Source organism: Bactrocera dorsalis, chromosome 5, assembly GCF_023373825.1.
Source record: "Bactrocera dorsalis isolate Fly_Bdor chromosome 5, ASM2337382v1, whole genome shotgun sequence".
Lineage (NCBI taxonomy): Eukaryota > Metazoa > Arthropoda > Insecta > Diptera > Tephritidae > Bactrocera > Bactrocera dorsalis.
Genome location: NC_064307.1, coordinates 69122403 through 69144417, shown reverse-complemented (window position 1 = coordinate 69144417; position 22015 = coordinate 69122403). Strand labels below are relative to the sequence as shown.

General features: G+C 34.7%; 2 protein-coding genes and 3 non-coding genes across 5 annotated transcripts; 2 read left to right on the top strand and 3 right to left on the bottom strand.

The window, feature by feature from the left end:
• The first annotated feature begins 892 nt into the window (after positions 1-892).
• LOC115066286 (U5 spliceosomal RNA) lies at positions 893-1020 on the top strand. Its single transcript, XR_003845894.1, has one exon. It is a non-coding gene; the product is annotated as a U5 spliceosomal RNA (small nuclear RNA).
• Positions 1021-2338: 1318 nt separating this feature from the next.
• Positions 2339-2450, bottom strand: LOC115066285 (U5 spliceosomal RNA). Its single transcript, XR_003845893.2, has one exon. It is a non-coding gene; the product is annotated as a U5 spliceosomal RNA (small nuclear RNA).
• Positions 2451-5504: 3054 nt separating this feature from the next.
• LOC105227849 (putative phosphatidate phosphatase) lies at positions 5505-8199 on the bottom strand. Its single transcript, XM_011207387.4, has one exon. The coding sequence runs from the start codon at positions 7799-7801 to the stop codon at positions 6785-6787; it is 1017 nt and encodes a 338-aa protein (XP_011205689.2). The 5' UTR covers positions 7802-8199; the 3' UTR covers positions 5505-6784.
• Positions 8200-12339: 4140 nt separating this feature from the next.
• Positions 12340-12457, top strand: LOC125779084 (U5 spliceosomal RNA). The gene has a single exon (XR_007423106.1). It is a non-coding gene; the product is annotated as a U5 spliceosomal RNA (small nuclear RNA).
• Positions 12458-19089: 6632 nt separating this feature from the next.
• Positions 19090-20911, bottom strand: LOC105227848 (putative phosphatidate phosphatase). Its single transcript, XM_011207386.4, has one exon. It carries the CDS (start codon positions 20127-20129, stop codon positions 19167-19169), a length of 963 nt encoding a protein of 320 aa, XP_011205688.2. The 5' UTR covers positions 20130-20911; the 3' UTR covers positions 19090-19166.
• Between the last annotated feature and the right edge of the window lie 1104 nt (positions 20912-22015).

Below are 22015 nucleotides of genomic sequence, written 5' to 3'. Positions count from 1 at the left end.
AATAAAGAATCGCTGAAGCTGCTATGACTCATGTGCGAGAAATATTCCACACTGTGATAAAAACGCTTTCCAGGGAATAAGTCTGGTATCTACGAACGCTCTTCAAAATATTTACTGTACGAGCGCTTAAATAAATTTATAACACTGCGCCATAATAATAAAAAAGCAAACTCTTTTAAATACAAATTATTCTATGGCGATTTCTTTGCTAAATTGTGATAATTTGTAGTCAAAAATTCCACGTCGTTTCTCAGAATTAGATTCATATTTGTTTGATAGTGTGTATGCCAGGAAAATTTTAACTATAGTGAGAGAATGAGTTGAAGGTGAGAAGCAGCAATTGCAGTTAACAGCGTAACACGAGATTACTTAAGTGTTTTTGTGAGATAAGATAGTTTAGAATATAAAAATATCATGCCGCAAGAGATCATGTATACGGCATGATTGAATACTTACCTGTGACAAGGTTGCCTTTTCGTTAAAGTGATCTTAAAACTTCACATACCACTAAAAATGTGCTGCCTGCATCGGCCTGTGCTCTAAACTGATCCCACCAGCTCTCATCCCCTAAAGATAAGCCTGCAGATCATTCTCATCTCCCTACAAATGTGCTACCTCTGGCGGCCTGTGATCTAAAGTGATCTATCATCCCCTAAAGATATGCCAGCAGACTGCTCTCATCCACCCAAAACTGTGCTACCTACGCCGGCCTGTGATCTAAAGTGTTCTCAACAGCTCTCATCCCTTAAAGATGTGCCAGCAGACTGCTCTCTCAGCTCATGAATATGGTTACGGTCCTTGTGTAATCCCTTTTTTTCAAATGTTTCATCGCAGTTCAAGAATTCTCAACCACTTCATATCTTTCTTTATTCATATGCTTTACGTTGTAAGTTTACTTTGTCTTCTTTTTTAATTGACGAATTAATCTTTCGCCTTTTACTAAAGATTTCCAGTAAGAGTGGTTGTGTTGGATTTGAGTATGACCGAATTTTTGTCAAAGGCTCGACTTTCCTTTCGAGGTAATGTTAGGCCAATCATGAATACATTGCGAAATACAAACTAGTATAGAAGTTTTTTTCTTTCACTTGATTATTTAGGTTCGCTTATTCTGTTTTGTTATGGGTCGATCACTAAGATCATCACTGTCGGCAAATACAGAGTTGCATTTCCATTAAAAAAACAGCGAGAACTTAGTTGCGCCTTATGAACGACTCAATACTTGTAAAATTAGCTGATTACTTGTCAAGATTGAGTTCGTCTCTTGAATAATTGTAATTAATTATGCTATAAATGAATTTTTCTTCAGCCTGAACATATTTCATTTTTACTAACTAAAAGCCAACAATTAATTAGCCACCAACCACTTTGTGGCGCTTTAAAATGAATTTTACAACAAATGTGGCAACAATAAATTTAACACATTTTTCTTAACAAATTAGTCAGTAGTCAGTATCTTGACCACCCGCTGAATGCAATTGGGATTATCTGCTGCACTACATCTCTACCACCAAATGCTTTGAATGCATGCGCATGCGCATAGTGATATCTCTACAGGTTGGCGCTTCACTACTGCTATTTATCTGCTAACCATACTAATGTCTTACTTAAGACAATCAAATGTAAGGGTTTTTGTTTTTGTGCACAAACCAGCCACCAACCCGGCTGGTGGTTGTCCGCAATAATAAATCAATTTGTAATTGAATTGAATACGAAATTCAATTGAAATACGGACACTCGACACACAAGACCAACTGAAATGATAATGATGAGAATGAAGCACACATACATATACATATTTGTGCCGCTCTACATACAGTAGTTGAATGAAATGTGTGATGGTGAGTGTGGTTTACACCGCAGGGGTCTATTGATGTACTCCAACTGAGTTTATTATGCCAGCTTGGTAGTGGAGTGACAATGAGCGGAGACAACTGAAGATGAATAATTGCATACACGGAGCTGTCAAATGTTTTGTGTGGAAGGGTGGTTATGAACAAGAGGGCAAGGAATAACGTTGCAATAGGCACATATAGACAAATATCTAATAGTGATAGCTTAGAATTGAGCCATAAAGTCAGAGATATTATCAAAAAACAAAAAGAAAAATTTGGGGAAATAATTGAGTCACAAATAATAAATTTTAATTAAACTGAAAATTTTTATTTACTGAAAAAAGACAGTCATGTAGTTTATTACTTAAAATTATGCTATGATGCTCTCTTCTACAATTTATTTTTGAAAATTTCAGTGCCTCAACTCAGTTTAAAAACCTCTTATTTTTCCTTTAGTTCTATATAATTTGTATGCATTCATTAACGGCCCAACAGTGCCTTGGAAGTAAAGTTGAGCCTTTGACAAAAATTTTACAGACCTATTAGTTACTCCTCTCCACGGAAATCTTTAGTAAAAGGCGAAAGATTTATTCGACAACTGAAGAGAAGTCAAGGTAATTTTGTTACAGAAACAGCAAAGCATATGAGTGAAGAAATATATAAGATGGTTGAGAATTCTAGAACTGCAAAGACAAAATTAAACAAAGCCTTACACAGGCTACAAACGAGTGATCTTTATGGGATAACTCAAGGATCATTCGTTCAACACAACCCTACACAAACAACAATCGAAATGTGATCATTATGAAGTAACTGAAGTATTACATTTAGAATGTTCAGTAAATCCATAAAGATTGCTCAGGGTTGAAGTGTCCCTTTTCGTATGTTGAGTCCATAAGCATCACTCAGGTATCATATTTCTAATGTTGTTTGTGTACGACTTGCAAAATATATAAAAATCCAGGTAGAGAAGCGCCACAACGCACAACTTGAGCTGAGGCTGTAGTTTGCTGCCAAATATTTAGGGGATGAGAGCTGTTGAGTTCACTTTAGAGGAGCATCCACCGCAGGTAAATGTTGAAACGCATTAAATAGTTTTGGTGATGCTTGCCAGATAAGATTTTTGTAGAGTATATTCCACAAAGGTAGCACTTTCGTGCAGCTAATTGAACCTTAATATGATTTTGTTTGCAAAAAGACGAATAACATGATTTGTTTAGAGAAGTTTGTACATTTTTTTAATAAAACCACTTTCTTTTTCTTTCCGCTTTTATGCGCTTGACTGCGGCAAAGCGATAATACCCTTCATAGTTGCATGTGTTATAAAATAAAAGGGTATAAAAAGATCATTAATTTGATTTTCATCAAACAGTTTGTATGACAGCTATATGCTATAGTAATCCGATCTGAATAATTTCTTAGGAGATTACAGCTTTGTCTTTATGAAAGATATGTGCCCAATTTCGATAAGATATCTGGACAAATAACGAATTTCTTCGTATAAGGACTTGAGTTCGGTTGATCAGTTTGTATGGCAGCTATACGCTAAAGTGGTCAGATCTTAACAATTTCTTGTGAGATTATATCGTTGCTTTAGTAAACAATATATTTAAAATTTTAGACAAATATCTCATCAAATGAAAAAGTTTTCCATATAAGAACTTGAGTTTAATTGATCGGTTTGTATGGCAGCTTTATGCTATAGTCAACCGATCTGAACAATTTCTTCAGAAATTATACCATAGGCTTGGAAAATCATTCGTGCCAAATTTCGTTAAGATACCTGTACAAATAAAATGGTTTTCCGTACAAGGACTGGGTTTTGATCGTTCAGTTTGTATGACAGCTATATGCTATATATGTCCAATATCGGCGGTTCCGATAGAAGAGGAGATACTTTGTGAGATAAGAACATATCCAAAATTTCAAATCGATATCTCAAAAATTGAGTGACTTATACGCGTATATACAGACAGACTAGAAGACTCACGAACCTGGTTAAATCGGCTCAGCTCATCATGCTGTACATTTCTTTATAGTTTCACAGGGTCTCTAACGCTTCCTGCTGTGTCTTACAAACATCTTGGGAAACTATGTACGTATACACAGTGCAGTAGTTGATACATACATATGCTGGCTGAAAAGTCTCCAAATACGCGAATTAGTTTCGCTAGTTTTAAGAGCGTCGCAGATTTTACAAGTCCCTCGTACCAACCGATAAAATATTTCCACAGTTAAATAATACAGTTCTCAAGGCTGCTACCTTTTCGCATTTAACAATTAATATAATATTTATAATAGTACAGCGAAAACTCATTAATGCTTAAATGGGAACAAAACAGGAAGTTAAAAGCGCAATAAAAGCATATTGTTTTTGTATGTCAGTGGACATATGTTTATACTTAATTGTGTGATACATAATTTACACACACAGTGCGCTATAAATATATGTATTGGTATAAACATATATATTTATGTGTATGTTGAAACTTCTTTGTTGAAGTTGACAGGCAGGCGAGCTGTGAGAAGCAAGCCTCAGGTAAGACTGGCATATACGAATGTATACATACATATATATTCTTGCGACATGCTTACATATATACTGGTTTGTAGAAACGCTGAGCAGCTTCAAAGATGCAGAAAATAAATTACGTCACCATATGTGAACGAATATGAACTAGTTCCAAACGGACTAGTTGTCAACTAGGTGGCATGAAACCAATTTTTAGTTTAGTTTTTGATATTAAAATTATAGCATACACATTCTGACAACTTTTTCAATTGAACTCACCTAAATCGAACTAGTTAGTAACTAGTTGTTTTCTAATCAGTGTTAGTAATAAGCCACTAAAGCAAGAATATATGACTGCTGAATATTATTTTCCACTAAAGTGTTAACATATGCCCGCTAATAGCTTTTTTCAACTGAGCTCACCTCAATAAAACTAGTTAGTGACTAGTTGGTTTCTATATACTAGTATATGTGCTAGTGCAGATCATATGATTGCAGATCATTTTTTTTCAACTGAACTCATCTGAATCAAAATAGTTAGTAACTAGTTGTTTTCTATACAGTCTTGGTACTAGTGCACTAAAGCGAAAAAATGTATTTTAACTCACATACAGAAGAGATACCTGCTAAACGGCGCTAGGCGTGTTGCGCATTGGAATGTAACATTTTTTAATCAGTATGATTCACCTGATTGCCATCTGAAGTACGAGTATGAGGCATCGTAATGTGGTTGCTAAGCACAGCCAAACAATGCTGGAATGTTAATTGTTGTTGATTTCTTATTTGTTTTTTGTATTCGTAAATCATTATTTGCACGCTTTGAGTAATACTGGTGGAGTCTCTGGTGTATAGGTTATTTTTAAAATTTCGCTTTCATTAATGGAATTTATTTATGGAATTTTGATTCGTTATAGGCTAACCGCAAGGCAAAAATAGTTCACTGCTGACTGGCTTAAGTGTTACAGAGAATACTCTGTGTGAATATTTCGGAATTATTTCTCACTTTAGTCGAGTCCAAAATACCCAACATACCCTGTTCCTAACCGAACTTTTCCATAGTAATCGTTGTTCTTCAAACACTTCGAGAGCGAGTCCAATAATATTCCTAAAATGAACATATTGAGACGAGTAAACTTTCAGTTGATAAAAAAAAGTTTCAATATCAATGGTTTTTGCTTTATTATTGAATAATTACTTAAACGTAATTTTATAAATAACCACAAAACTGCTGATTTAAGCTGAACTGCAACTTACTTTAATAAGTTATCAAATTAAAGCTATGGCTCATATAAACGTGCGCACATATACACGCAAATTTATGTGGAACTTATACTGAGACGGCGGAAATTAGGAATAAGTTTTCAAATACATTATAACTTAATAATAAAGCTGAGAAATCAATGTTTTTGTGTACAAGTATTATAAGTATGACATTAAAATCTGCTTAGGTTTGCGTTTTGCAATAAAAATTTATTTGATAGTATACTTTTTCTTAAGCGCTGTCATACAATTTGTTTTTTATATTTTTTTTATAAAATTTTGTAAAAATAATTACTTTAGCAATAATATTTTAGTTTTTTTCTTAAAAATTAAAAGATCTTTGGTTTTAGTATGTATTTTCTGCTTAGCTTATGGTTGATTATGAAATTTTAACTGTTCTCAGTGCTAATAAAACTGCTCTCAACTTGTTTTGTGCAATTTTCTTTCAAATTATTGTTTATTAAAACAACAAGTCTTCAATTCGCACAATTTTCAGTTACTTCAAACTGTTCCCAGTTTTTTAATACGAATTTTGTGGCAACTATATTGTTTTATGCTTAATGTGTAGCTACCTTTGAAAAAATTTAACTGTTCTCTGCACAAATAAAACTGTTCCCAGTTTGGTTAATACGATTTTCTTTGAAATTAGTTTTGATTATGCGCCGTACTTTTAATTTTACAGGTTTACATTGATTTTAAACTGTTTCCACTTTCACTTCCCTTTTTAACAATCATGTTCTCTAGCGCTTTTTTCTATATGACATTTAAATACTTTTAGTTTTTTTTTAAATACTGAAAAAATACAATAAATCCACTTAATATATAATAAAGTTACGCTTCACAAGAGCTAGCACTTAAAGCTTTCTAGCTACAGTTATTTACTGGCAAGTGTGAGTTGCATAACACTTTCCAAACTGTTCTCTTTTACTTTTAAATACTTTTAACCAATTTGCTTATACTATAAGCTAAACATGAATTTCAACGTATGATATGCATACATTACAGCTTAATATTAAAAACTGTTCCCATTCACACTTCATTTGGTTTCAGTTTTTCAAGTAGTTGTTTGCTCATTGCTACCCACTTTACATTATCAGCACTTAACAATATTTCAACCACTTAGTTAATAACTATCACAAGTACAAAACAATTCCACTTCCCCGACTGTCACCGCCAAAAATCACACTTTCGAGCAATACTGCTCATTACTGTAGCTCTGCGTGTTGCTGCCATTGCTCGCCCCTTGCAGCGACGGCATGCTGCCATCGACGCCATGTCCCAACGTATACGGTGGCGGCGTCGGCACAATCTCGTTCAGCGTCGTGCACGTATCCTGTCGTGGCAGCTCCACACGCAAGCACGCTTGAGGCGTCTTAAATTCCTTTGTTATATAACGCGCCGTAATCAAGGCCATTGCTAAACCCAACAGACCGCCGCAAAGCACATCCGACCAGTGATGCCAGTTGTCCATGATGCGCGACAACGCCGTAAACCAAGCCAACATGACGAGTGTGAACTGTAGGAAATGCCGCGTCAATTTCGAACCGCGCCAGGTGATCTTGTACTGCAGATATATGGCGACATAGGTGAGCGCAAAGAAGCTCAAGCTCGAGTGCCCGCTGGGGAAGGAGAGACGCGCCTGCCATACGTCTTCCGACGTATAGCCACTGCCCACACAAACATAATTCTCAATGTAGCGATGCAGATTCTGTGGCGACTCGCAATTGCTGCCGTCGCTCAACTGTGGCTGACACACGCTGATGAAATGTGGACGCAACCGTCCAATTGTGAACTTGCCGATCTCCGTCGCCTCCAACGTTAGCAGACCACCGAAGGTAAAGTAGAGCGCATGCTGCGCGAATTCCACCAGCCATGCGGGCACCTTGTAGCCGAGCAGCAACACCGTTTCGCGTATGCGATCGCAACGATAGAAGAGCGTTAATTCGACTAAAAGCATTATTGACGCCGGCACAGCCACAACAATTACAGCGAGGAGGACAGTGGTTATCGTATTTGGACGAAAAGGATAACGTATCGACTCGTCGTCACAAAAGAAGCCGCGTCGAAAAGGTTCGAGCACAAACTCGCATATGAGGATCGGTATGCTGAGCACAATGAAGATGATTAGATCGGTTAGTAAGCTGCGCAGGAAACGGCGATCGGCCGTGGTGAGTCTATTGTCTTTCATGGCGCTCATGTATTGCAGCTCCGCTAGTTTGATTTTTTTGCTTTCTGTGGTATTTTTAGAGAACACTGTAACGCTTTGGTTGCCTAACGCGTAGCTTTTTGGTAAGCTTTAATTATTTTTGTAAACTTTAAAGTTAATTTTGTTGTTTTATTCTGCTAATTGCTGCAATTTTTTGCTGAAATATATTTTTTATATTCTTTTTTTTTGTATATCGTTTCGTTCGTGCACTGCGCGCAAGCTTTCCGCGTTCAGCGATGCGCGTCGTAGGATCGTTTGTGACTGAGCGCGCTTGCCTTCTTTTCAACTAATTTATTTCAGAAACATAACCATTATACGGCGGCGCTCGCAGTAGTAATAAAATACAACAACAAACGCGTTAATAACAAAAACTGAGCAAACTTTGACTGTTGACAGTTAATGCTTAGCTGTATGCTTACGCTACGCTCTTTGGCTCTCCACGCCGCGCTAGTGTGTATAGAACTTTTTTCAACAATATGCGCGCGCTCCGCGTTGATCGTGTAGTTAACTTAACTGTTGCTTGATTAACCCGGATTCGTTGATTACAACCACCCGCTTAAGTTTCATTGTCTATATAAAAAACTCTGATTGCGCTCTTTACGAGCGCGCAGGCGAGCGCTGCGACCTTAAAGTGCAAGTATACTACGGATATGTCGTGAATTTGCGCGTTCGTCTGTCGCGCTGGCTGTCGCCTGACAAAGCGCGTCGCTCTAATCCTCAGCCGCGTACCCTAAACGAGTGGGTGACTTTAATTTTTGACTGTAGGAACCGTGATCTTTCGCTTTCGCGTCAAGCGCCTTCGTCTACAAAAGTAGTTAGCTTGATAAGATAATTGAGAGCCAACGCCAGTGGCGGAAAAAAACAACAACGTAATGCAAATATCGTAAAATATGATTATTCGTAGTTGTAAACAAAAGCGACGCGCTGAACAAGTGCTGCATACGCTAGTATAAAAATGTGCTAAATGGTAACAAAAATTGATAAAGCGAAAAACGACAAAGACAATATGCAATTCATGCTAAGTACGTGTCTAAAATAATAAAATGACAGACACAGATAACTTATTTGTATAAGCGTAATGAGTAATCATAACGCAGTTAATACGATAGAACTAAACTGGCAAACATGACTAATAACCGGCTATAAATACCCACTATTGTAGGAAAGCCATAACCGAAGCGTAAAGCAAAGCAGCAATGAAACTGAAAGCAAATGCCAAAGTCATGGTTTAGCAGTAGCCTTCCAATTTTCGCACCATTCAGCGCCAAACAGAAGCGCCACCAGCGTATGGCGCTAATAACAGAAACCTGCCGCCAGCCGCACTTGACAAACGCACCACTTTCTGCCACCCCTCCCTGCATACCCTCACTTTGTTGCACATTTGTTAATTAAAAATAATGCGTTCTCATGCCCCTGTTGGCCTCGCGCACTCACATTTATTCGCTCTACCCCACTCTCTTTTTGTATATAGCGCTCTTTCACCATTCGTTTGTTCACGTGTGCTTTGTTTTTGACGCATGTTTGTTTTGATACGAAAATTTATGACAACTGATCGCACTGATCTTCAAGGATAGCTTAAACTAATAAGTAATTCACACCTACTTGTCGTTTATGGTCATTGTTTTATGGCTGTTTAAACAACAATTTCGGTTTTATTGATCTTTAGAATGATCTACGCTGAAGCTGAATAAAAAAAAATAAAAAAATAAAAAAAAAATATTTTTGAAATTGCATTTTAGTTTTTTTTTTTCAAAATTAAAAGGCATTTGATTTTAGTATCTATTATTCTTAGCTTTTGGTTTCTTTGGAAATTTTTTTGTTTTAATAAAAAGTTATTTTCGCCATAGCAATTTAATTATTTTTTTTTTTTAACTAAAAATATTTGATTTTAGCAGTTATTCTTCTATATTTCGCTCTTAGCTTATGATCAATTTATAATTGTAACTAATATCAATACTTTTCTAATGGTTTTATTGATTTTAACTATTCTCAAGACTAGCAAAACTGTTCCGAATTTTATTGGTGCAGTTTTCTTGCAAATTATTGTAAACTAATTCAACGAGTTTTAAAATTTACTAATTTACGTTAATTTTAAACTGTTCCTACTTTGAAAATAACTTCAAAACCAAGTTCGCACACCTATTTCCCTTTTATTGACATAGTATTATGGCCACCTAATAATATATAAGCATTTTCTTCGGTTTTACTGTTTTTATTATGGAGCGATTTTCGCTGACGTTAATGAAAAATTGTACTTAAACTAATATTTTAATATATTTTTGTATTTTATGTTACCAGTATTTTGGTTTTAGTATGCATTCTTATGTATTTTGCACTTAGCTTCAGCCTGCGTTTGAAATTTTAACTGTTCCCAGTCCTAGTACAACTGTTCCCAGTCTACTTCGTCTTCCTCGTGGAAAAATCATCTAAATTCACACAACTATTCTTTAATTAGACCGATTTATTTGGACTTTAAACTGTTCCCACTTTGTAAATTACCTGCTTTTAACCAAACTTACCTCAAGTTTTCTTGTATAATACCTTACAACTAAATTTTCACAACTTCTTATTATTCTTGGGCATTGTTTTTTTTATTGTTGCTACTGACCTCATCGACTATAAAGCTTTTTTATAAATTTTACTTTCTAAATTTTCTCTACATTTAGGCGTCTGCAATATGCGATTATCAAATTTTAATTTTTTTATGGGCTAGATTTTTTCAATTATTATTATTAGTGAATTGCTTCTCTAATGCTATATTAATATCGTGTATATCACTACAGTGATCGCCTGTTCTACACGCTGACTTTCAAGAGCTTTCTTCGCCTTATTTTTAAAATATATTTCAGCTCTCAGCGCAAGACTAGTATACATATAACTGCGTGAAGAACTAACTGTAATATGAGTAAATGAGCGTACATATGCGCCAATGTCAATGGGTGACTAGGCTAGAGCGCTAAACAAGCGCACAAACGAATACAACATACATATAAACTGATATAATTTGTTGTGTTGCTGTCTTCTTGGCTAGCGCTGGCAGACTGAGTGTGTCTTCTACACAAAAAATGGGCGTTTGGGTGCGAGCAGCAACGATTACATGCTGTTCATTCATAGCTCATAGCAAAAGGCAAATGGGGAGCGTGAGCCGTTTGGTTAATTAGATTAAAAAACTGAACTCGACCTCAAATTGAATGAATAAGTGTAGCTTTATTGAATTAATATATGCTGTTACAACTGTACATAAGTATACATATAGTATGTATATAGTAAGTATGTTTCTATGTTAGCTATGACGATCGCGCTTGCTGGCAGCTGCCATTGTGGTTGTTGCTACGAAGATGACGTCGGAAAAACTAAATTATTTAATAGAAGCATGTGAAAATTAAAAATAGCAGCTATGACACTCGGCTATTACTTAAAAAACTCCACTGTAATTATAATAACGTCGCATGGTGTTGAGTGGTGCGAAAGGCGTGACAACGATCAGTTACAGATTGACGTTAATTTTCTAAAAAAATTATCATGAAGTTATAAATTGCTTTAGTTATGTTAATATAACGATAAAATGCTGATAACGGGGATTTTTGTTGTACTATATATTTAACCTACGGGGGTTTACTTTGGTAGAAGGAAAATACTAGTCTAAAGATCAAGTTAGAGATCTGTTTAGTTATAATTTGTGGGAAAAGAAAGGTGAATCATGCTCATAGAATAGCAATGAGTCATACATTTTTTGCTGCTAAATTAAAGTGTAGAATAGTAAGATTGCTAAAAATCTATATTGAAGAAACTCTGAAAAGATCCTTATTTTCTTACTGAAAATGTGCAAAAGTATGCCTCCTAAGCGATTTTTCGATTAATAAGAAGAGTATGGAACCTTCCTTCAGGCTTGATTTTCTGCTGATTTATAGTCAAATATCAACAAAAGTAGTAGCTAAAAAATCAAACTTGAATTGAGGCCCCATACTCTTCATCATTATTGGCAACTTGACAATTTTCTTTATTTCACATTTTTTCAAAGTAATTAAAAGGCCCCGACCTATCGTAGTAAAACACTTTTTTTGAAGAAATTCGTTTATTTTATTCAACATAGTTCTTTTCAAAGGTGACACACTTATTATAGTGACCTTCCAACTTTTCGATACCATTTTTGTAGTACGATTTGTATTACAATCAAAAATAGATAATAAAATCACATTTCTGAACATAATGAAAAAATTTATTTGAAACGGAGTTGTATTGTTGTAACCATGGAAAGAATTACAAAATGAAAATAAGTGCCGCATAGATTAGCAGCGAACTGTCACGAAGAAGCACCCAATGCTTGCCACCCGATATCGAGTGTCAGAGTCCTTGTCGTCTTTCCCTGCCACCCAGTCGCTTACGAAAAACCGGTTTGAATCAGAAAAGAGTCCTCGTGTACGTACACTCGTCCAAACATAATTTCTCATACGGTTCTTTTTTTTGTACAATTCTCACCTTATTTATGTTATTCCTAACTTATAACCTTAAGTGTTCGCTTTGTACAGTTACCTTGACTTCTCTTCAGTTGTCGAATAAATCTTTCGCCTTTTACTAAAGATTTCCGTGGAGAGCAGTAATTAATGGGTCTATAAGAATTTTTGTCAAAGGCTCAACTTTTCCTTACGAGGTATTGTTGGGCCGTTAAATAATGCATACAAACATTAGTAATTTTATTTTTAAAAAGTTAAAGTTTTTAATTAAGTTATATTTTTTTTGGTTCATTTACTTTTTGAATAAGGTAATTTGTTTTTGAAAAGAAGTCTTAAAGTTTATTAAATAAATAAACTCTAGTTAGTTAGTTTTGTATAAACCAAACTTATGGAGTGTTTTTTGGCTATGCCTTGAAAAGAGTATATTAATTTTGTCAGTATATACGCGAACTAGTTTCTCAGAAATTTTTTTATATTTTTTTTATATGTATAGATACGAATTTTTCTTAAAAATTTTTTTTTTTGTCAGACGAATCTTTCTTTGAAATTGTTTTTTTAATTTTCATAGATTTTTGAAAGTATTTTATTCGAATATTTTTTTTCAGTAATTTTTTTAGCGAAAATTCCTTTTTTAATTTTCGTTGTGCTTTTCTGAAGGTTTTTTTTATAATTTTTTTTAGTTCCGAATTTTTCTTTTTTTTAATAAAGAATATTTTTTTCAGTAATTTTTTTAAAATATTTTTTTTTAATTTTTTTGTTTGACGAATTTTTCTTTGAATTTTTTTTTTAGTTTCGAATTTTTCTTTTTTTTGATCCGAATATTTTTTTTTGGTATTTTTTTAGCGATACATTCCTTTTTTAATTTTCATAGTGTTATTCTGAAAGTTTTTTTTTATAATTTTTTTTTAGTTCCGAATTTTTCTTTTTTTAATAAAATATTTTTTTTTTTTAATTTTTATAGATTTTTTCTTCAAAAATTTTTTTCAACTATTTTTCGTATAATTTTTTTTTAGATTTTTTCACGAAAAATTTTTGTTTCTATTTTTTTCCCAAAATTTTTTGCAACTTTTTTCGAATAAAATATTTTAAAAACTATCTTAGATCACTTTTTATTTATTTGTTATTCTCAAAAATACGATATTAGCATTTTTGTCAAATAAATTTTTTAATATTTTTTGAAAAATTTTGTTTTCCAATTTCCATGGATTTTTTCATTAATTTCTTTTTACTCTTATTTTCGGGTTTAGTTTTCGAATTTGTTTCGAATGCAGTATTTTTTATTATTTAAAAAAAAATTTTTTTTCGGTAATCCCATTATTTTATTCGAAAAAGTTTTTTTTTTTATTTTTCAGTCATTTTTTCACCGAAATTTTACATATTTTGTTCTGTTACAATTTTTATCGTGCTTTTCTGATTTTTTTTTTTCAAAAATTCGAATTTTTCTTTTTTCTTTTGAACAAATTATTTTTCCTTTTATAGTAATGCAGTCAATAGTCATTTTTTTCCAAGATTACATAGCTTTTTAACTGATTTACTGCGACGCAGCTTATTAATTACACGCACAGATCACTTTCTCACATTTCGATTAAATTAAACATACCCAAACGCTTGCAGCGAAGTCGCTTACTCACACATACAAACACATAAAATAATTAACAGCCTAGAAATAATAAAAAGTTATAATAAAAAAATAAACAGAATTTACTTAAGCTGTAGGAAATTGATACAAATATGAAATATGAATGAAGTTGCACTTGCACACACACACGCTAGTCACCTGCTTGCTTGCGCGCGCTCATTGCAAGCCGGGCTTCGGCGCTTTTGCTGATCTTATTTTTCACGCTCGACTGCCGCGCATCGGTTTACGACTCTCGCCAATGCTATTTTATTTATATTGTATATACATTTTTTGGTAGTCTGTTTTATTGGCATTATTGTTATTGTTGTTATTTGCCGCTGTACGCTGTGCTGTTATTGCCACGCTCAAGTGCACAAAGCGGTTGGCGGCTGTAAGTACGCAGCAGCTCGCCAATGAGCATTTTATTGGCCAATAATTTGCTGGAAAATCGCAAAAATTTTATTGCTTTCATTGCACACGTCGTTGTTGTTGCACTTAACTGATTTTTTGCTGCTTCGTGTTTTCCTTAGCTGGCAATTGATGCCGCGCGGCGCTTTTCCTCAGTCTTGCGGTGTGTATGTTCCTCAATTAGTACTGTGATGGCTAGCATGCAGTTTTATTTTACCTAATCGTCAGGCTAATATTTATCGCTGAAATGTGATTATTGTTAATTTCTTTTATTTTTGGGCTTTTTAATAACCATATTTTTAGGTTTGGTAGAGTTTGTACATAAATTAGGTAGGAAAGCGCGAAGCATGATTTCCGCAATTAAAGTATGAAAAAATAGCTGAAAATTATATGATTTAATGGCTGGTGAAAAACTTATCCCTTCCTGTTGCAAATCAACGCATTTAATGTCGTCAAATATTAGAAAACTGTTTTTGAAAACAGGAAACTGCAGCACTTGTATCAAAATCTGATCTAATTTCCTTAAGATTTCTTCTTTGATATTCTCTTAATCAAAGGGTAGGTTATGTTACCACACGAAAACTCCTGTAGGTAGATTTTAGCTTTCGGCAAAAACATATCACAAGTCTGTTTATGTGTTTTAATTCTATATCCGCTTTTTCAACCAGAATATCCAAAAAATATGAAATCCAATGTGTTTTTGCTTTTGTCTGGTAAAAGTTTGACATTCTAGGAGGAAGTGCCGAGATGACCCTGTCTCATCTTCTCCCAAACAGGTGAAGCAACCGGGATTCGGTAAGATGCCCCATCTTACTGCACGAATCCCGATCGGAGAGTGTTCAGTTAGAATTGAGAGGTGGACCTAGGTGAAATCGCAAAGTTAACTAGTCCTCTTACGATTTACCTTGGGACAAAAGCACCTTGTGACGACAGCGCTGTTGTTAGTTGCCCAATATTTGCTGAGCTGGTTGGAAGCCAAACAGTCCAGTAGTGAAACACAAGAAACGCATTTTTGTCGAAACTTACTTTGCAGTCGATAATGAAAATTCCTTCGTTCAACTTAAATATTATTAAACGATCTTCTCAAATATGTATATTCGACATTCCTGAAGATCAGCCATTTCTTGAAGCGAATCTAAAATTTGTTAGAAAATTTACCAATTTTTTTTTTACCAAAAAACATTTTTTTTTATTTGTTTTCGAAAATTCGATTCCAGAATTTTTTTATTCGAATAATATTTTGTTTTTTTTTTTTTTGCAATTTTCGTAAACTTTTATAGCAAAATTTTTAATTTTTTTTTTCGAAAATACGATTTTCTCTATTTTTTGAATAAAATATTTTTTTGTACAATTTCCATTGGTTTTTTTGGATAAAGCTTTTTTATTTTTGTTTTCAAGAACTGGATTTTCGTTTTTGTTTCAAATAAAATATTTTTTCACAATTTTTTTTTAATTTTTTTTTTAAATAAAAAAATTTTTTTTCGATTTATTAAAAATTTTATAAAATTATACATACATTTGTATGTAGATATTTTTTTTGTCGAAGGTTGTTTTTTTTTTTTTTTTTTTTTACATATTTTTTTAATTCGGTTATCGAATTTTTTTCCAATACAATATTGTTTAAAATTTTCAATATTTTGGTCCGAGTTTTTTTTATTTATCCATAAATTCGGTTTCCGAAATGTTTTCGAATATAATATTTTTTAATTTTTTTCAAATTTTTCGATTTTTTTTTTAAATTCGATTTTCGAATTGTTTTCGAATACAATATTTTTTAAAATTTTTCGAAATTTATTTCCGAAATTCGATTATCGAATTTTATTTCGAAAATTTCGTTTTCGATTTTTTAACCGAGAATTTTTTTATTAAAAAAAACGATTTTTGTTTTTTTTTTCGAATTTAATATCTAGTACGAATACAAATTCTTTTTATTTTAACTTCTCACTAAAATACGAGAGAATGCGCTTTACGTTTGCATACTATATACACTCAACTAGCCAATTACGTCTTAAATCCAAGTTCCATATTTTGTTGTTGTACCAAATCAGACACCTAAACTGTCGAGATTTCAATTGACTTTGAGATCTATTCATTAAGCCCATGCTACAAACCGCTTGTGCCCAGTGCAAGAGACATTCAGACTATTACTATGCCAAAGCAAAAGTAAAATCAAAAACAAGACATAAATGACGTTCGTCAAGTTTCATTTGTTTAGCAACGACTAAACCGGTAAACCGCGTCACTCGTTGCATGTAACGCAACGATCAGTGAGTCGCACGCCGGTGCAAGGCAATTACATGCCCTTAGCTGAAGCGCGCCAAAATGAGCTGTGCGCAAAGCTTGTAAGTGAGCTGTCTTCGCTGCCATAAAGTCGGAATAAAATAATGCATTGAGAATATTAATTTTGCAACGGCGCCAAATTGCATGCAATGAAGTGTATATAAGTATATGTATGTATATATGTATGTATGTGCATGCTAGTAGTATTGCTTACCGACTTCCGTAGCGCGACTTGAATAATAAAAAAATGAGAAATAATAAAAAGAATTAAGGCCGCCGTTGCTCAAGTTACACCCTCATAACTCCGCAATTTCGCAGTTGCTGACATTGTACTTCCTTTTATCTGGCGTTGATTGGCGCTGTCGCTGCAATGAGTGATGCGCCGGCGCTGTACACAAGTGTGTGTCTGGTTGTGTGTTATGTGTTATGTGTGGCGGGTCATTCAAAAGATCAGCAACAAGTGCTTACAAGCATCCACTTATGCATACAAGTATTTTACAGAAGCTGCCCAGCCGTAGTTGTACATGCCTCGACCCCGAAAGGCGTGCGAACGTTGTCAACACCCAGGCAGTGAGGGTCCATTAACAACCTACGCGTTGACTAAAAAATTTTGTGCTTTTGTTGTTGTTGTTGCAAATATTTGTGTCTTCTTGTAGCAAAGCTTGCGGTTAACTGCTTTTTTGATGCATTCGTAGTTCCTGCTGCTTAACCGGTTTTACTCACGACACACTCGGACATAAGCAGTCATACTTACCGATATTGTTTGGAGGAAAGAGCGGTGGTCACATATGAAATACATTTGTATATATGTGTATTTAATTGCTTATGTAACGCTCATTTGCTTTAGTACTGCTTAATTTAATTCTTTTGAATTTCTTGAGTACTTCAACTGATCGTCCGGAAGCTTGTGGAACGTAAGCTTAATGTTCTTATTCTATAGAAGCGTTTGCTCTTACTAAAAGACGTTGCTAACTACTACGTGGAAAGCTTTTACGACGTACACTTGCTGATTAAGCTTTCAACTATTTGCTTGCGATTTTCTTTGCTTACATACATACATATGTATTTACAAGCAGCTCTGTGACGAAATGGTGGGCTTGTAGAATATATGACTGAGCGTAAGATAGATTAAATCTTGCCAGTTAGAAACTACCAATTTCTCAACAAAAAATACAAAATATTTTTTTTATAAGTAAAAGCTCGAAATATATATTTTTTAACACAGGAATTTAAAATTAAAAAAAATATATATTTTTTTTATACCACTGTTCTTTTATTTATTATCTCATAATATTTGCAATTATTAATTTTTCGTAAATATTTTCACCATATTTTCAAAAATTCAAAAATTTAGAAAATTAGTTTCATAAAAAAATATATTTTGTCCCACTGTTATTTTACTTATTGTCTTTCAATATTTTAGTTTATTATTTCTTTGGAAATAATTTTACCTTGTGCTCTAAAAAAACTCAAAATTTTTTCGATTTTAACATTTTTCTGTTTCTATTTTTTTACCTTATTTTAAAAAGCGAAATAATTTTTGCTCAATAATTTCATATTTCTACCCACTGTGCATGCTGTGGCTCCCTCTATATTCATTGCCGGTTTTCTGAAATTGTTTTGTCATAACTGAATGCAAAGAAACTTTTTTTTTTAAATATTCACGAATTATTAATAACATAACTTTAAACATACAAAAAATGTATGTTTTGTCCCACTGTTCGTTTATTTTTTATCTTTCAATACTTTAATTTATTATTTCTGCGTGAATACTTGTACCTTGTACACTAAAAAAACTCAAAATTTTTTGTTAATAAAACTTAACAGCTTGTCCCACTGTGCGTGTATCAATTTCAACTATCTTCCTAACCTATGTTGTTTCCCTATCTTTAAAAAATACTTAAAATTTATGGGTGAATTATTGTACAGTTCTATCCACAATGCATCTTAAAATAAAGAAACTCAATATTTTTTAATCAAAATTTTGTATTTCAACACACTGTGCATTCAGAATTTTTCATTACATTCTATTATCGCTTTTCTGAATTACTTTTAGCCTATCTTAAAATAAAGTAGTTACATTTTTTGTTGATAATTTTTATATTTCGTCCCACTGTACTTTTATAATTTCTCGCCAGCTTTTATTCCTGATTTAATAAAAGATTTAAATTTTGTTATAATGATAAAAATAAAAACGATTTTGTTATGCAATTTTGTTTTTCGTCCCACTGTGCGATATAATTTTTCATGCCTGCTTTTCCGAATTAGTTTGACTGAAAAAAAAGAGAACTGAAAAGCCTTAATATTTGTTCGAAGATTTCATATTTTGTCCTACTGTGCGTTTTAGCCATAATTGATGATTATTTCAATTAGTGTTTTCGAAAATTCAATTTCCATGATTTTCTTTGCTTTTAAATTTTACCCAATAATACTTTCCGTTAATACTATAAAAAACAAAAAAAAATTTTATACTTTTCAATATTTTTATTGACTGTCAAAATATAAAATTCTTAAAATATATATTAGTCAAATATTTTACAATAATTTTCATAGCCTTTTTTAAATTAACAAAACCTTAATACACCTAAATCCATCGTCAATAATATTTCGCAATGCGATTAACACCATAGTATCCGTAAATGCGCGTAGCATCGTCGCGTGGCTTGCGCTTTTTCACAGGTAAACTCTTGAAGACATCTGCCACCGCCACTGTGGTAAAGGCTGCCGCAAAGAAGCCCAGAACCGCACCCGCCAATAAGTCCGTCGAATGATTCTGGTGCGTATAGAAGCGCTCGATTGCGACCAGCGCGGCCAAAATTAGCAAACCGAATTGCAACAAAGTTCTCAACACCAGCAGCGCACGCGCAGCCAAGCGCGCCTGCAAATAAAACACAATGAAGCACATGGCGTAAAAGACTGTCGCTGTATAGCTGCTGGGAAAGGATTGCCGCGCCATGGACAACAACTCCGCCGAGGCGGCCAACTCATAACACTCATAATCCTCAATATAACCCCTGGTGACATTTTGCGCATACGGCGCGTCGAGGTGCTCGCAAGCCAAACCACCGCCCAGCGTCTCCAGCAGTTGCGGCTGGCAGACGTCAAAGAAATAAGGGCGCAAGCGGCCGACAAAATTCTTTGTAGCGCGCGCAGCTATCAGCACGAGCGCCAGACCAAAGAAATAGATGCCAACAATCTTGTAGCACTCGCTCACGAAGGTCGGTATATTGACGCCAACGAATACAAATTGCTGCACGCCAGCGCGCTTCGTGCGTGCGGTCGTCTCGGTTTTGTGTGAAGCGCGTACGGCCGCCCACAACATCTCCACCACCAACATGATAGCGGCGGGTAAGGCAATCACCGCAATGGTAATGTGTACGCGACTAAGCAGCGAAGCGGTGTAAGGGTAGCGCAGTGTTGCGTCGCTGCAGAAGAAACCGCGGCGTGTGGTGGGCAATAGTTTGGGGAGCGCAATGAGCGCGACGCAGCAGAGCGCAATTAAAATCACAACATCGATTATGAGTCGCAGCAGCAGACGTGAACTCGGCGTTTTGCACATTTTTTATTGAGAATATTAGCGCGCGTGGCGCAGTAGTAAGCGCGGAGTGGTAGGGAATTTAATGAGTTGTAAGACGCGGTGCGGTGCGGTGGCGCGTTCCTGCTTGTTTAGTTTAATGCGCAATGTCTGCTTTGCTGATTGTATTGTTTGACTTAATTAGTTGTCGCTTTTGTTGTATGTTCCTGTTACGCTGCTGTTTGCCTACGCTTTGAGGAATAGCTGCTGTTAATACACTTAATGTCGTTCCAGTATTTTTTTTTTTGTTTTGCGTTGCGGCGTTCTAAGCTGCTTATTTCCGGTCGCTTTCTTGCTTTCAATTATAATTGAACTCTTTTCTTGTCAAAATGTGTTTATACGCTTTTAAGTTAATTCAGCAAATGAGCGTCATTAAACGCCTGCCAGACGCGTCGAAGCGGCACCGAAGACTGAAGCAACGAACTTGTCGAAATTTGTGAGAACGCGCCGTGCGGCGATGCTGCTGGCGGTTGGAGCATTTTCGAAAACCAAATTTACATATGAATATTGCATTTGAATTTGAACACTGCTCGGCTCATCCTCTTTACTTTTAGTTTTGTAAGCGTTGTTGACAAGCGTTGGCAATCAAATTTATAAAAAGTTCATAAAAATTTCGAAGCGCCTAACAATAAAAACAAACAATACAATATTTAATATATTCACTAAACACTACAAAAACAAAATCAATAACAGCAAGCTAATATACTGCTCAAGCGTAAATATATATCAGCTACAATAACACTCAAGAAAATAACAACAAACGCGCGTTAAGCAGCCATTACAAATACAAAGTACTGAACCGGCTCACAACAACACATTGTAGGTGCAATAATAATAAGTTCAAACAAACAAATACACAAAGCAAATAACAACAACAACAGCAACAATGCATATAATAACGCTACAACAAGCGTCATTTGAAATAATCACCTGCCTACAATAACAACAGCAACAACATGTAAGCTTGCGACAACACCGACTGTATCGAACACCCAAATTCAGTCGTACGCTCCCAACAATAACAACACATAAGTTTCACAACAATTGTATTGCTTCCAATACAAACAACAATAGTAAAACATTAGATTTAAATGTCACAAGCGAATTAGCAAAAACAACACTGATGAAGCAAGAAAAAACGCTCCCATGAAAGTAATATTCCCAGGCATAAAAAAACTTGTTCTGCTAATCGGCGATCGCAGCGATCGATGCTCAAGAAATTGAATCAAAGCAGCAACTTACCTGCAAGTGAGCCAGTAGGAAAAGCTGTGCGAGTTGGCAAGCAGCTTACAGGCAGTTGATGATGTTGACGTTTATCATTATAATGCGCTTGCTTCATTATGAAAACCGGAAGAATGCATTGATGTCTCAAAATGCGCCCGAAAACAACTCGACAAGAAAAATTTCGAAAATATCTTTATAGGCTCTTTTTTATAGTACGAGCAAGCGTAAAAAGCCATAGCGCGTGACTTGAATCCCGCTAAACCTAACTTACTCCCATCTCGTATCTCTCCAACAAGACCACTGTACTAAGTATTACTTCATTAGCACCTTAGAGATTCGGGATTGTAGGCAGAGAGACAGATTATCTAAAGTGGGGAATAGACTAGACTTCATTTGCAGCCTTTTCACGATTGGATCGCAGTTAAGACGGTTGATAGAAGTCGAAGTCTTCCAACGAAAGCTTTTCATCAACTCTAGATTTCAGCTACCAACCCACTGTAACGACTCTCAAGCGGAGGTGGCTAAGGTAGCGGTAGATATATACTGCCGAAATTTCAGCCTCTTTCATGGAGGTATGCACAGACTCCGATAGTCAAGCTTCATTACTAGATTTTGCTCTCGCTGACCGGGTACTCAAATCAACGAGT